At 36.7% G+C, this 12,775-nt stretch overlaps 1 protein-coding gene across 11 annotated transcripts in view; it reads left to right on the top strand.

Moving 5' to 3' along the window:
• LOC121329620 (E3 ubiquitin-protein ligase HECTD1) overlaps positions 1-12,775 on the top strand; it is a 31,347-nt gene that overhangs the window by 5,680 nt on the left and 12,892 nt on the right. For 5 of the 11 annotated variants that reach the window (XM_041275297.1, XM_041275300.1, XM_041275293.1 and 2 more), the window contains exons 3-24: positions 393-627; positions 844-1,071; positions 1,188-1,469; positions 1,715-1,985; positions 2,296-2,372; positions 3,550-3,648; positions 3,750-3,864; positions 4,377-4,548; positions 4,667-4,805; positions 5,373-5,543; positions 6,111-6,354; positions 6,711-6,986; positions 7,416-7,492; positions 7,843-7,977; positions 8,261-8,407; positions 8,531-8,625; positions 8,716-8,821; positions 9,252-9,386; positions 9,532-9,671; positions 9,968-10,291; positions 11,951-12,117; positions 12,497-12,673. In XM_041275297.1, the coding sequence (XP_041131231.1) occupies positions 393-627; positions 844-1,071; positions 1,188-1,469; positions 1,715-1,985; positions 2,296-2,372; positions 3,550-3,648; positions 3,750-3,864; positions 4,377-4,548; positions 4,667-4,805; positions 5,373-5,543; positions 6,111-6,354; positions 6,711-6,986; positions 7,416-7,492; positions 7,843-7,977; positions 8,261-8,407; positions 8,531-8,625; positions 8,716-8,821; positions 9,252-9,386; positions 9,532-9,671; positions 9,968-10,291; positions 11,951-12,117; positions 12,497-12,673 (3,812 nt within the window). The remainder of the gene's footprint in view (positions 1-392; positions 628-843; positions 1,072-1,187; positions 1,470-1,714; positions 1,986-2,295; positions 2,373-3,549; positions 3,649-3,749; positions 3,865-4,376; positions 4,549-4,666; positions 4,806-5,372; positions 5,544-6,110; positions 6,355-6,710; positions 6,987-7,415; positions 7,493-7,842; positions 7,978-8,260; positions 8,408-8,530; positions 8,626-8,715; positions 8,822-9,251; positions 9,387-9,531; positions 9,672-9,967; positions 10,292-11,950; positions 12,118-12,496; positions 12,674-12,775) is intronic. The other 6 variants (XM_041275301.1, XM_041275296.1, XM_041275298.1 and 3 more) reach the window with 4 other exon arrangements.

The following is a 12,775-nucleotide window of genomic DNA, read 5'->3' as shown; positions in this document are numbered from 1 at the left end:
ATCATACATTGAACAGCAAAAAGGAGGCCGTTGGCTTGCCGGAGTCTAAGAACCTTTTAATTTCTTGGGGTTAGCAGCCACTGGCCTTAAAAAAATTGCCTCGCTTCGGTTGGCAAATGCTACTATTTTCTCCTTTCGTAAGTTGGCATCTCTGCATTTTTTACTTTTTGCTTCAGCTCCAAAACACTGACTCTCCCATGTTTTATACATTATGTTTTTATTTATGCTTTGAATTTTACTTTAAGTGCCTAATTACCCATCTTTTTCCTTTCTGATTCAAACATATTTCCAGACAAATAATCATATGATTTGTGATGCTGTTTTTCTGTCCTGTGAAGATAACCAGTGGTGTTAACTCTTAAAACATTTTTTTTCCCCCCCAAAATGTGCAGGTGTCCCCCACGAACTTTTCTACCAGCACTATGTAAGATTTTTCTGGATGAAAGTGCTCCGGACAATGTGCTGGAGGTGACAGCACGTGCCATAACCTATTACCTGGATGTCTCTGCTGAATGTACTAGGAGGATTGTGGGTGTAGATGGAGCTATTAAAGCACTTTGTAACCGCTTGGTTGTTGTAGAACTCAATAACCGCACAAGTAGGGATCTAGCTGAACAATGTGTGAAGGTAAAAAAAAAAATGTTCATTGATTTCCCTTTTCATTAAAAAATGTAGCTATACATTTTGAATTTTGTACTCAGACACATTTTTGCTAAACTAGTATTCTCAGTAGAAGCAATGATTATAAATGCATTGTGGATTTAGATCCCATCCTAAATGTTAGACAGGGATTTGCAGATTGCTTATTCATGGCAATAGTCATAAATACATTTTGTTTTTTAGGTGCTTGAACTGATATGCACTCGGGAATCTGGTCCTGTATTTGAGGCTGGTGGACTGAACTGTGTTCTGAGCTTTATTCGGGACAGTGGTCATCTCGTTCATAAAGACACCTTACATTCTGCAATGGCTGTGGTGTCCAGGCTATGTGGGAAAATGGAACCCCAAGATTCATCTCTGGAAACCTGTGTGGAGTCTTTGTCGAGTCTGCTTAAACATGAAGATCATCAGGTAATAAGAAAACTTGATCCGCTGTTTCATAACAACAATAAAAAAATCTGGTCTGTCCACTATTGCGGTGGAGCAAGTGGCAGTGTCTTGCTCATTTTCATATATTTTTTGTTTAGGTTTCAGACGGGGCTCTGCGGTGTTTTGCCTCGTTGGCTGACAGATTTACCCGCCGTGGGGTTGACCCGGCCCCTTTGGCTAAACATGGATTGACGGAGGAGCTGCTGTCCCGGATGGCAGCAGCTGGAGGCGCTGTGTCTGGGCCGTCTTCAACATGCAAACCAGGGCGGAGTGCCCCTGGAGCAACCGCAACGGCAGCAGATTCCAAACTCAGCAATCAAGTGTCCACTATTGTCAGCCTGCTTTCAACACTTTGTAGGGGTTCCCCACTTGTAACACATGTAAGAATTTTGATGTTGATTTTGACATTAACTTCCAAAATAAATTATATGTATTTAGTCGGACATACGTAGTTCCCAATTGCCTTTGGTTAGTCATATTTGAAAGGGCATTGCATGTGGGGATTACCATATTTTTACTTTGCAGATGTGTGCTGTTAACATTTGTCTCATTTTTATTTAAAAAAAAAAAAAAAAAAAAAAAAGCTTGTGTTCTTAAACTTTTTATTTCTTTCTGTTTCTCTTAGGATCTTCTGAGATCTGAACTCCCTGACTCGATAGAGAGCGCACTGCAGGGTGATGAAAGGTGTGTGCTGGACACCATGCGACTGGTTGATCTCCTCCTGGTGCTGCTTTTTGAAGGAAGGAAAGCTCTGCCAAAGTCTAATGTTGGATCCACTGGTAGAATCCCTGGCTTGAGAAGGCTGGACAGTTCTGGGGAACGCTCCCATCGCCAGCTGATAGACTGCATTCGCAGTAAAGACACAGATGCGTTAATAGATGCTATTGATACAGGAGGTAAATTACTTATCATGATTGTTATTATTAGTAGTAGTTTTTTTTTTTTAATTTTTGATGTGTGTGTTTTTTACCTTTAACTGGTGTCATAGTGTTCAGGATGTATAAGAAGTATACGTTTCTTTTCCCCAGTGGGGAACGTGTCCGGTGATGTATTAAGGTGTATATGTCACATGTGTTTTTTACACATCTAGTTCTTCATAACTGTGGTAGGGGATATGTATGTAAAATCAATATTTTTGAATAATTCTCTTTTCCAGTGCAGTTATATTTATTTGTAATTTATTTATTGTTAATTTCAATATTTTAGCCTTTGAAGTAAATTTCATGGATGATGTAGGACAAACCCTCTTGAACTGGGCCTCAGCATTTGGTACACAAGAAATGGTAAGCATACCTACGTTTTCTTTTGTGACTTTACTTATTGGGTCTGCCTGATGTTAAATATTCCGCAGGCGACCTGGACCTTTAACTGTTTTTACTTGGGCACTGTGAGAGACAGCCCTGCTTCATACTTCATTGGATTCAGACCTAAAACGAGGTCCTACTTGTGTATTTCCAGTAGATGACCATATTAGACCTTGAATGCAAGTGTTTTGGAATGTTGCTGCTGAGCTGAAGACAGACCTACCTTGGTGCAGTAAACAAACATTTTCACACAGTCTTTGCAAAGTAAGAGAAATGGCGACATCAAAGGCACAAGGACCTATTTTCTGATAAATACATATATTTTTTCACTTTTGTGGATCAAGCATGAGACCAGAGCTGCTTAGGGTTATGTTGCCCTGGTCACCACCTTGCTGGCTATTCAGGACATGGTGAACAGCCCCATGTTGTACCACATGATCAGGGTGCCTGGGACGAATAATTTGAATTTTGTTTTGTTTTTTTCTTTTTGTTTTCTTTTGCACATTTTTAATTTAATCTTTTTTTTGTTTTTGCTTTTGGTTCCTTTTGTATATATGGCCGTAACTCTATTTTTTTAATCCAGTTTCTTCAAAGAAATATACCATGTTCCCTACATGTTGCTGAAGTTGCATTGTATACTGTCAGATTTGAGCTGGCCATGCTAAAATATTTTTTTTACAAACAATACATTTTTTTTTTCTAAAGTGCCTCTCTTTCTGTGATTTTTGTTATCTGTATTAAACAGAGTGAGTTTCAGACTATTTCACTTTTTTTTTTATGGAAGCTTAGTGTGTGCACATTCATTTGATGTATGACATGTACCTGTAACCTTTATAGTTAGTTATAGCCACAAATGTAACAACAGTTAAAAAAAAAAAAGAAAAAACATGCAAAAATAGCTCAGGCTCTAAAGGGTACAAAGCATTGTGTTCAACTGTTTACCATCAGCTCTGCTTTATGCATTCATTAGTGTTATGACTACATTGTTTTGATTAGCATTGATCCACATTTGAAGAGAAACCAGAGGTCATATGTTTGAAGAGTCATAGAAAAATAAGTGATTACCTTGCTGAGGTTTATTTCTATAGCAACCAAATGATAACTAGTTTTCAATTTGTGTTTTAATTGAAAGAGTCTAAAATACCATTTCTTATAGGTGGAATTTTTATGTGAAAGAGGAGCTGATGTCAATAGGGGTCAGAGGTCTTCTTCGTTGCATTATGCAGCTTGCTTTGGGAGGCCTCAGGTTGCAAAGGTATGGTATAAATGTTGGTCGACTGGTTTCTTAAATGTGTTTGATAATTTGAACCAAGATTGCTCTCTGAACAGCTGTTTATATAAACCTTGTGTGTGCAGACTTTGCTACGGCACGGAGCCAACCCTGATTTAAGAGACGAAGATGGCAAGACTCCTTTAGACAAAGCCAGAGAAAGAGGGCACAGTGAGGTGGTTGCAATTCTGCAGTCTCCAGGTGGGTAAAACTTAAGTGGGGCTGGGAAATGATTTGGAGAGAAATGCATAAAACAACAGTTTACAACATAGTTCTTAGTTATTTTAAGAAATTTTCCCTCCTTTCTAAAAAAATCTTTACTAAGCGCTTATTACTTTTGACCTGCAGTAGATGTTTCTTGTTGAGAGGGTAACCATGATATAAAAGCTAAATTGAGTTGAAGTTTGAATGGCAAGTGATAAGGTTCTGACAACAACAAGGACCTTCTAACTGGGAAATGCTGCTAGATCAGATTAAGTTTGATTTACATGAGGAGTTTAACACTTTCAGCACTAAGTAACTTTAAAGAAACTGAAAGATATATATCAATCTATTAGATGAGTTCACTGGTTTACTGTAGTATTGAAATAACTTAACAATATATAATTTCTTTGGAGAATTGTTCATTTTAAAGTTGCCCTCCCACCTGTATGGAGACCCACAACTCTGTAAATGTCTCCTTGAGGATTTGTATATCATTCACCAACCTGTAGGGGACTGGATGTGCCCAGTGAAAGGAGATGAAAAAAAGAAAAAAGATGTTAATAAAGAAGAAGAAGAGACGAATGAACCAAAAGGAGATCCTGAAATGGCACCCATCTACTTGAAGAGATTGCTCCCAGTATTTGCACAGACTTTCCAACAAACTATGCTGCCTTCAATACGGTATGTACACAGAAATACAACTGTCAAAGGTCACCTCATTAGGAGTGCTTGTACAGTATAGTAATGACTTGGACTTAATTTCATTTTTTTTTAAATGTTGGTCTTTCATTTTAAACAGAAAAGCAAGCCTAGCTTTAATCAGGAAGATGATCCACTACTGCTCTGAAGCTCTTCTTAAAGAGGTCTGTGATTCTGATGCAGGTCACAATTTGCCCACAGTATTAGTTGAGATTACAGCCACTGTTCTTGATCAGGAGGTAAGTCCATTTTAATATTTTTGGTGTACTCCAAAAGTTTTAGTGCTGTATTTTATTAGTAATGATATTGTTGTATTATTTTCTTATTTTATATTTTATTTTAGAATTTTAATTTAAATAGAAATGCCCCCCCTGGAGGGAGTTCTGCCTTTTTTATATGCACTCAGCTGGATACTAATGAGAACTAGCAGTCAAATGAACTAATCTTCAGCACATGTTGAACTTTGTTAAGGATTTGTCATTCAGACAGGGCAGAGAAGCCTAACTACAAGTACTATAGTTTGGAAGAGATAGTAAATCGCTGTGTTGAGCCATGCTTTCTGAAATATCTTCTTGTAGTAGTTGCTGTCTTTTGTAGTATTCAGCTGTTTACTGATTGGACCATTTTCGTCAAAATGGTGAAGGGGAAAAAAAAAGTTTCTGAATTAACAATGTGTCATTTACCAGTATACAAAAAAAGCTATTTTTGAATGGTCCTACTGAGAGTAAAAGCAGTCTGTCCTCTATACCTGGATAGCAGTGGAAGTTACTGTATAAAAATAAGTGTAATGTCTCTCTCTTTTACAGGATGATGATGATGGACACTTATTGGCCTTGCAGATTATAAGAGACTTGGTAGATAAAGGAGGTGATGTGTTCCTTGATCAGCTAGCCAGACTTGGGGTCATTAACAAAGTTTCAACTCTAGCAGGGCCAACTTCAGATGATGAAAATGAAGAAGAGTCCAAGCCAGAGAAGGTAAAATGAATTGATTCTGAAAAAACTTAAATTAAGCTTGTGGATCAGTGAATTTCGGTTTTAGATTTACATACTATACATGAACGTTTTCTTGTTTATGCTCTGTGCTTGGAATGCCGTTGAATTTACTATGTTGAAACTTAATATAGAAGTTTAAATTGCGGCTGAAGTCCTGTCTCTACTGTAATGAATCTTGTGTTTCCTGAGTCTGTACTTCTACCAATTTATTTTTACTTCAATTTGGGTAAATTAATCCTTTTTAAATTGTTTGTATTGTATCTTGCCGTAAATGTGCATCTTGTGAAAATTGTGTAAGTAGAAAATGAAGGGAATTCAGCAATTTCATTAAATGCATGTAGAAAATGTACAATGTGTGACAAACAATTGGCTTACAGGAAATCTAAAATGTATCTTTAATTTACTGTTTTGGAAATTTACTATTTGGAGCAGATGTTGGGGGGGGGGGGTTACTACTTAGATACCACAAGGTGAGATCTTTTGGTTTAAGTACTTCTGTACAAGTTGAGCTGCTATTTGTCCCACACATATTTGTTCATTACATTAAAGCAGCTGTTACCGTTCCTCCAGGAGGATGAACCTCAGGAAGATGCTAAAGAGATTCAGCAGGGTAAACCTTACCACTGGAGAGACTGGTCCATAATCAGGGGAAGAGACTGTTTGTACATCTGGAGTGATGCAGCTGCACTGGAGTTGTCAAATGGCAGCAATGGCTGGTTTAGATTTATACTAGATGGCAAATTGGCTACCATGTACTCAAGTGGCAGTCCTGAAGGGGGATCTGACAGTTCAGGTACAGTGGCTTGTTTTGTTTTTCAATGTGAGAAGAAACATTCAGTATTGAACTTAACTGGTATGTACAGTATTTTTTGGTTTACCTTTTTTATTTTATGAATTGCAAGATTCTGCTGTGTAGAAGTCATCTGGACATAGATGGAGTCAGTCTTAGAGGGGAGGGGAATTTAGGCAGTTGAAACAATCTTATCAGTTTACGATTCGGTGTTTTAAATTCTGGTTGTTCATGAAAAAGTTTAAATAAGTTAGTCTATAGGTTCTCCAAGAAGTACCTTTTTGAGAAAACATCACAAGAAATTGCCACTCATCAAATATTTTGCATTTGCTGATAATATTAATACTTTATTCAAACAGAAAGCAGAAGTGAATTTTTGGAGAAGTTACAAAGAGCTCGCAGTCAAGTGAAACCAGCCACTGCAAGCCAGCCTGTACTGTCAGCTCCTGGGCCTATTAAACTAACTGTGGGAAACTGGTCTCTCACCTGCCTGAAGGAAGGGGAAATCGCTATCCACAACTCAGATGGTCAGCAGGCAACTATTTTAAAGGAAGATCTGCCAGGCTTTGTCTTCGAGTCTAACAGAGGGACCAAGCATTCTTTCACTGCAGAAACATCCCTTGGTAAGTTTGTAGGTAAGTGTATAAGACTATCTATGTTAAAGGGTAGCATCAGATCCAAGGCTTGTGAATGTCTGGAAGCAGACCCAGAGACATAAGCTCTAGTTTTATTTACCAACAAACAAAAGAAAAAAAGCACACGGGCCAAAAAAAAAAAGGTTTAAACAAGCACTTGTCAGGCTGGGGATTTTGTCTTCACTGACCAGTACACAGCGTATCCCCAATACAGCATCAGTTATTCTAGTATTTACTCCACTCCAGTATTCACTCCAGCCACATTCTCACATGTAGTTGGCAGGGAGAGATTAACTCCTTCCCTGACAACTCAACCTAACGTGTGCTGTCGAGTAAAGTTTTGAATTAATTTTTATTGTGTAAACCTTTTAGTTATTACTCATTTCTTGATATTTATTATTTAGTAATTTTATTATGTCATTTTTATAGGGTCAGAGTTTGTAACTGGTTGGACTGGCAAAAGAGGAAGAAAACTGAAGTCCAAGTTAGAGAAAACTAAACAAAAGGTAGGTTGGAAAGAAGAGATGATAAAATTAGTTTTTTGAGGTAGTGACTTTGTTTTTACAGTGCTTTTGCATGCTAAATGTGATTATGGTTTATGCATTTTTGGTACTCTGACTTGTTATATGATTGTTTTGTCATGTTCCATTGTGAGTGTGGTCCACTAATGATGCAAACCTTATTTTAGCCTATTCATTTTGTTTACAAATTAACAGAGATGGCCTTCCCCGTATTATGTGCCTCTGGGGATTCATAAAAAAAAATGTTGTAGTTATGTCTTGCAGTGAAATGTTTTATTAAAGTGTGTTGGGAAACAGTCTCTTATTGGTCTGTTTTTTGTTATTTTGTATTTAAGGTGGGAACCATGGCCAGAGATTTGTATGGTGATCACTTCAAAGCTGTGGAGAGTATGCCTCGAGGAGTAGTTGTTACATTAAGGAACATTGCAACCCAACTGGAGTCTGCATGGGAGCTACATACAAACAGACAGGCAAGTAAATGATGGTGGATATGTGTAGCTTTTTGATCTCTAATACTGTATAACTGGTTGTTTTATTTTGTCCATACCTGGGCACTAAATTTGTGTGTAAAATTGTGTTCCGAGTAATTGTTACTATGTGTTTTGTTTTTTGAGTTTTAATATTTTAATGTGTTCAATAAACTTGAGTCATCAGCATTTACAACAGTTTACATGTTCTTTAAAATGCAAATGTTATATACATAATGCACATGTTACAAATTATATATAAACTTTTTTTGGGGGGGGGGTTTAGTGCATTGAGGGAGAAAACATGTGGAGGGATTTAATGAAGACTGCTTTGGAGAACCTGATTGTGGTTTTGAAGGATGAAACCACTATCTCACCTTATGAAATGTGTAGCAGTGGCCTAGTGCAAGCACTTTTTACAGTTCTCAGCAATGTAAGTATTGTATGTCTTGAGGTTATCCTAGTTTGGTTTTTATTCCCAAACACATTGATCTTGCTTCTAATACTTGGGGTTTTTTTTAATTATTTTTGTAAACATATTTTTTTAATTTTACAGAGTGTAGACTTAGATGTGAAAAATGATTGTAGGCCATTGATGGAAAGAATCAATGTCTTTAAAACAGCATTTTGTGAAAATGAAGATGATGAAAGGTAAGAGAATTTTGCAACTTACTTATTTCCCCCACATATTTTTACTGCTATTTTCTGTGATCTGTTTTAATGCTACTTTTTTTTTTTCAGTCAGCCTGCAGTTGCCTTAATTAGAAAGCTGATAGCAGTGTTGGAGTCCATTGAAAGGCTACCTCTTCACTTATATGATACCCCTGGATCATCATATAACCTGCAGGTAAAATACATCAAGTATAATTAAGCTATTTTTCATTCTCCAGCTACAAAATTTGTAGTTCAGAAATTAACAATATTTTTATTCATTACTAATGAAGAAAGTGTAGTGCATGACAAAGAAAGATAGAAGTATATAGCTACTTGGTGACCCTCCAAATAACCCAGGATTTTGATGTTTACATTTCTCACTTTTTCTTCTAATGCATTATCATAGATTGCATTAAACATATGCATTCAGTTAATACAAATCTTACCTAGGTACTTATGTATAGCATGTACACACAGATTGGTTTAGAGCTTGTTGTTGCATTTTAGGACTGTATCAGTGCAAAAGTAAGATTAATACTGTGTACATGTTTAGGTGCTTTTTTTTTTTTTTTTTTTTTTTTGCTTTTTTTTTTTGTTAAATTGTGTTTCTATGGTGGTTCTAGATTCTCACAAGGAGACTGAGATTTCGATTGGAGCGTGCTCCAGGAGAAACGGCTTTAATAGACCGGACGGGACGAATGCTGAAAATGGAACCGTTAGCGACTGTGGAGTCGTTGGAGCAGTACCTCCTGAAAATGGTAGGTTGAGAGTGTTTTAAAAAAAAAAAAAAAAAAAAAAAAAATTGTGCTTTCTTTTTTTTAAACTTGTGTTTTTTTTTTTTACTCTATTGAAATTGGAACTTGATGGGCGTTTCTTTGTTAGTTACATTTTATTTATTTGCAGGTGGCAAAACAGTGGTATGACTTTGATAGATCATCATTTGTTTTTGTCAAAAAACTGCGTGAAGGACAGACATTTACATTCAGACACCAGCATGACTTTGATGAAAATGGGATTGTGTACTGGATTGGGACAAATGCAAAGTAAGTTTCAGAATTCATATTTTCTCAATAAAGTTGTCACTGGTGGTGAACTATTATGATTGCCACATTTATCTCCTACCCTCTTGACATATCACACATCCATTTTTACACACCATTCAATCTGATATTCACCCTTAGGTTATGCCCCTGGAGATGCTTTCTTTTGGTTCACAAATTCCCATTTCTAGTTTCCTTTGGTTTCCAAACTGATTTGTACTTGGACTCTGTTATACTATGATAATCTCTTTTTACTGATTTGCTTTTATTTTTGAATACTGTTCTTCTGTGTTGTTTAGGACTGCATATGAATGGGTCAATCCTGCAGCCTATGGCCTGGTGGTGGTAACTTCATCAGAAGGGAGAAATTTGCCATATGGGCGTTTGGAGGACATTTTGAGTCGAGACAGCTCAGCGTTGAATTGCCACACCAATGATGACAAGAATGCGTGGTTTGCAATAGATCTTGGACTCTGGGTGATTCCTTCTGCCTATAGCTTGCGACACGCGAGAGGATATGGAAGGTCTGCCCTGAGAAACTGGGTTTTCCAAGTTTCCAAGGATGGACAGAACTGGACAACAATGTATACCCATGTGGATGACTGTAGTCTCAATGAGCCAGGGTATGTGCTTAACTTATTCAGTCTTCTGAAATTTATAGTGAACTCATGATGTGTTAAAATGTCATTGTTTGTTTTTTTGCTTCCTATATATCCCACTAATAAAATGTAGCACGTTCCTGTCTTAAAATGTAAAATCTTTCACAAACTGTCCCTTAAAGAGTAATATAGCATTACACTTCCCCACGTGTTGCTGCAACTGTTTAACTAACATACCAGTCATTTATTTTCATTGTTAACATCCTGACAACTTGCTACACTTCTAACTTTAAATTCTGTTTCAAAGCTTTTTTCAAAATGTCTGCTCTAGTGCACTTGGGTTTGAGATCTGACCTCTAAATCACTGCAGGTAGAGCGATTTAAAATAAGTAAATAAATAAACACATACATACATACATACAAGTGCTCTGGTTTTTCTGTTCTGTACCACATCATGGATCATTATTGCTGTGTTACCTGTTTGACAATGTGGGTAATAATCCTCACGCTATCTGCACTATTGTCCATTTTGAAAAGAGTTTTGAAACAGACTTTAACCCTTAGCGGTCCATTTATTCAGTGCCTGTCAGGCATGTCAGGTCCAATTTATTTTACATGTGCTGTTTTTTTTTTATTATAGTAAAACAGGTTTAAAAGGCACTGTTTATCAAAAGGACACTCAGTACTGCATCTCCAGCAAAGCTCCACCCCTTGTTCGCAGTATTTTATACATACATAGTCGCACATACTGATAAATCCTTGTCTGATCACTCATTTTATCACCAAACTCCTCAATAATGTGATCCAGGTCATTATTTTATTATTATAACATCTCAAAAGGCACTGCAAATGTCAGTGATATTTGTTGAGCGCTGAATGTGGAAGCAGCTATCTTTGTTTATGTCCGTGTTATCTCTGTGGTGTAGGGGCTATGTGTATTGCTCAGATCTGCCCCCCTTTTTTTTTTTTTTGTTTGTTTGGCTCCTATTGGTCTTACTCGGCCACTGAAAGGTTTTCTCAGCTTTTTCTGGAGAAAAAACGACTAGAGACCTGTGCTTGTCGTCTTTTTGATGATGTCGGACAGGGTCCGACATAGGACTGCAAAGGGTTAAAGTTCTAAGTGTAAAAAGTTGTCGGGGTGTTAACAATTAAAAGAAAATTTAGAGGTAAATTATTTAAATAGTTGTAGCAACACGTGTGGACATGTAACACTATTTTACGGGACTGTGCTACATACTTTTTAAATGGCATTTGCAGACAGTACACTCATTGTAAACCAACAGTGTTTTGGTTTCATTTATCTGTTTGCATCCACAATATACGCAGGAAGGTCTGTTGATTTAAAATTATAATGGTAGCAAAGCCATTCCTTTTTTTTTTTATATATATATTTATAAATTTTGAATACCCAGATTTGACATCCAAGTTTTGTAAAAGTAAGATCCAGAATTGAGAGCTAGATCCTGGTTGCAATCCACTAAAGATGTACAACTGTATATAGATTTTGGAAAGTACTTCTGCAGAAAGTGTTATACTGCATCAGTGTATGGATATTTCAAAACCTGATTCCACCAACATAAAGTAAATACATGTTTTGTGTTTTGTTTTTTGTGTAGTGTGTGTGTGTGTGTGTGTGTGCTTGCTTTTTTTTTTAACAAAATATTGCAAATCCTATTTTTTCAGGTCAACAGCTACTTGGCCGTTGGATCCATCTAAGGAGGAAAAGCAAGGATGGAGACACATTAGAATTAAGCAAATGGGAAAGAATGCTAGTGGGCAGACACACTATCTCTCTCTGTCAGGGTTTGAACTCTATGGAACTGTTAATGGAGTATGTGAAGACCAGTTAGGTAAGGAAAGTCTTTTTAAATGGAAGTGTTAAATTTATAGAATTTAACAGGCCAGGGTACTGTAACTGTTACTGTACTCTCATGGGGGGGGGGGGGGGGGGGGATAGATATAAACCATCACTCTTTTTTTCTAAGATTGTTGTTGTAAGTACATAAATTACTACATTTTGCCAAAATTAATTCCTTTGTTAAGGGCAGGATTCTAAAAAAAAGTAAATTACATATGTACTGAACAGTGCAAAACTTTTTACATTTTTTTAATCTTTATTTTTTACTTTTTTTTTTTATTGGTCTTTGTGTTGGATACAGTATACTTATGGTACAAAGAAAAATAATAATTTGTTACACAGGATATATATTTACGTTAATGTTTACACAGGAAAAGCAGTTAAAGAAGCAGAAGCTAATCTTCGACGACAGAGGCGTTTGTTTCGCTCTCAAGTCATGAAGTACATTGTGCCTGGAGCTCGTGTTGTTAGGGGTATTGACTGGAAATGGAGAGACCAGGATGGGAATTCACTAGGAGAGGGAACTGTTACAGGAGAAGCGCACAATGGTGAGGAGCTTGTTTTTTCCTGCCATATATTTATGCTGATATTTAAAGTATGTATCACATTGAAAAATACCAAACTGTTGAAATACTGCTGTGTATAACATG

The sequence above is a fragment of the Polyodon spathula genome, chromosome 17 (assembly GCF_017654505.1).
Source record: "Polyodon spathula isolate WHYD16114869_AA chromosome 17, ASM1765450v1, whole genome shotgun sequence".
In the NCBI taxonomy this organism is placed as follows: domain Eukaryota; kingdom Metazoa; phylum Chordata; class Actinopteri; order Acipenseriformes; family Polyodontidae; genus Polyodon; species Polyodon spathula.
This window is presented reverse-complemented; position numbering and strand designations above follow the sequence as displayed.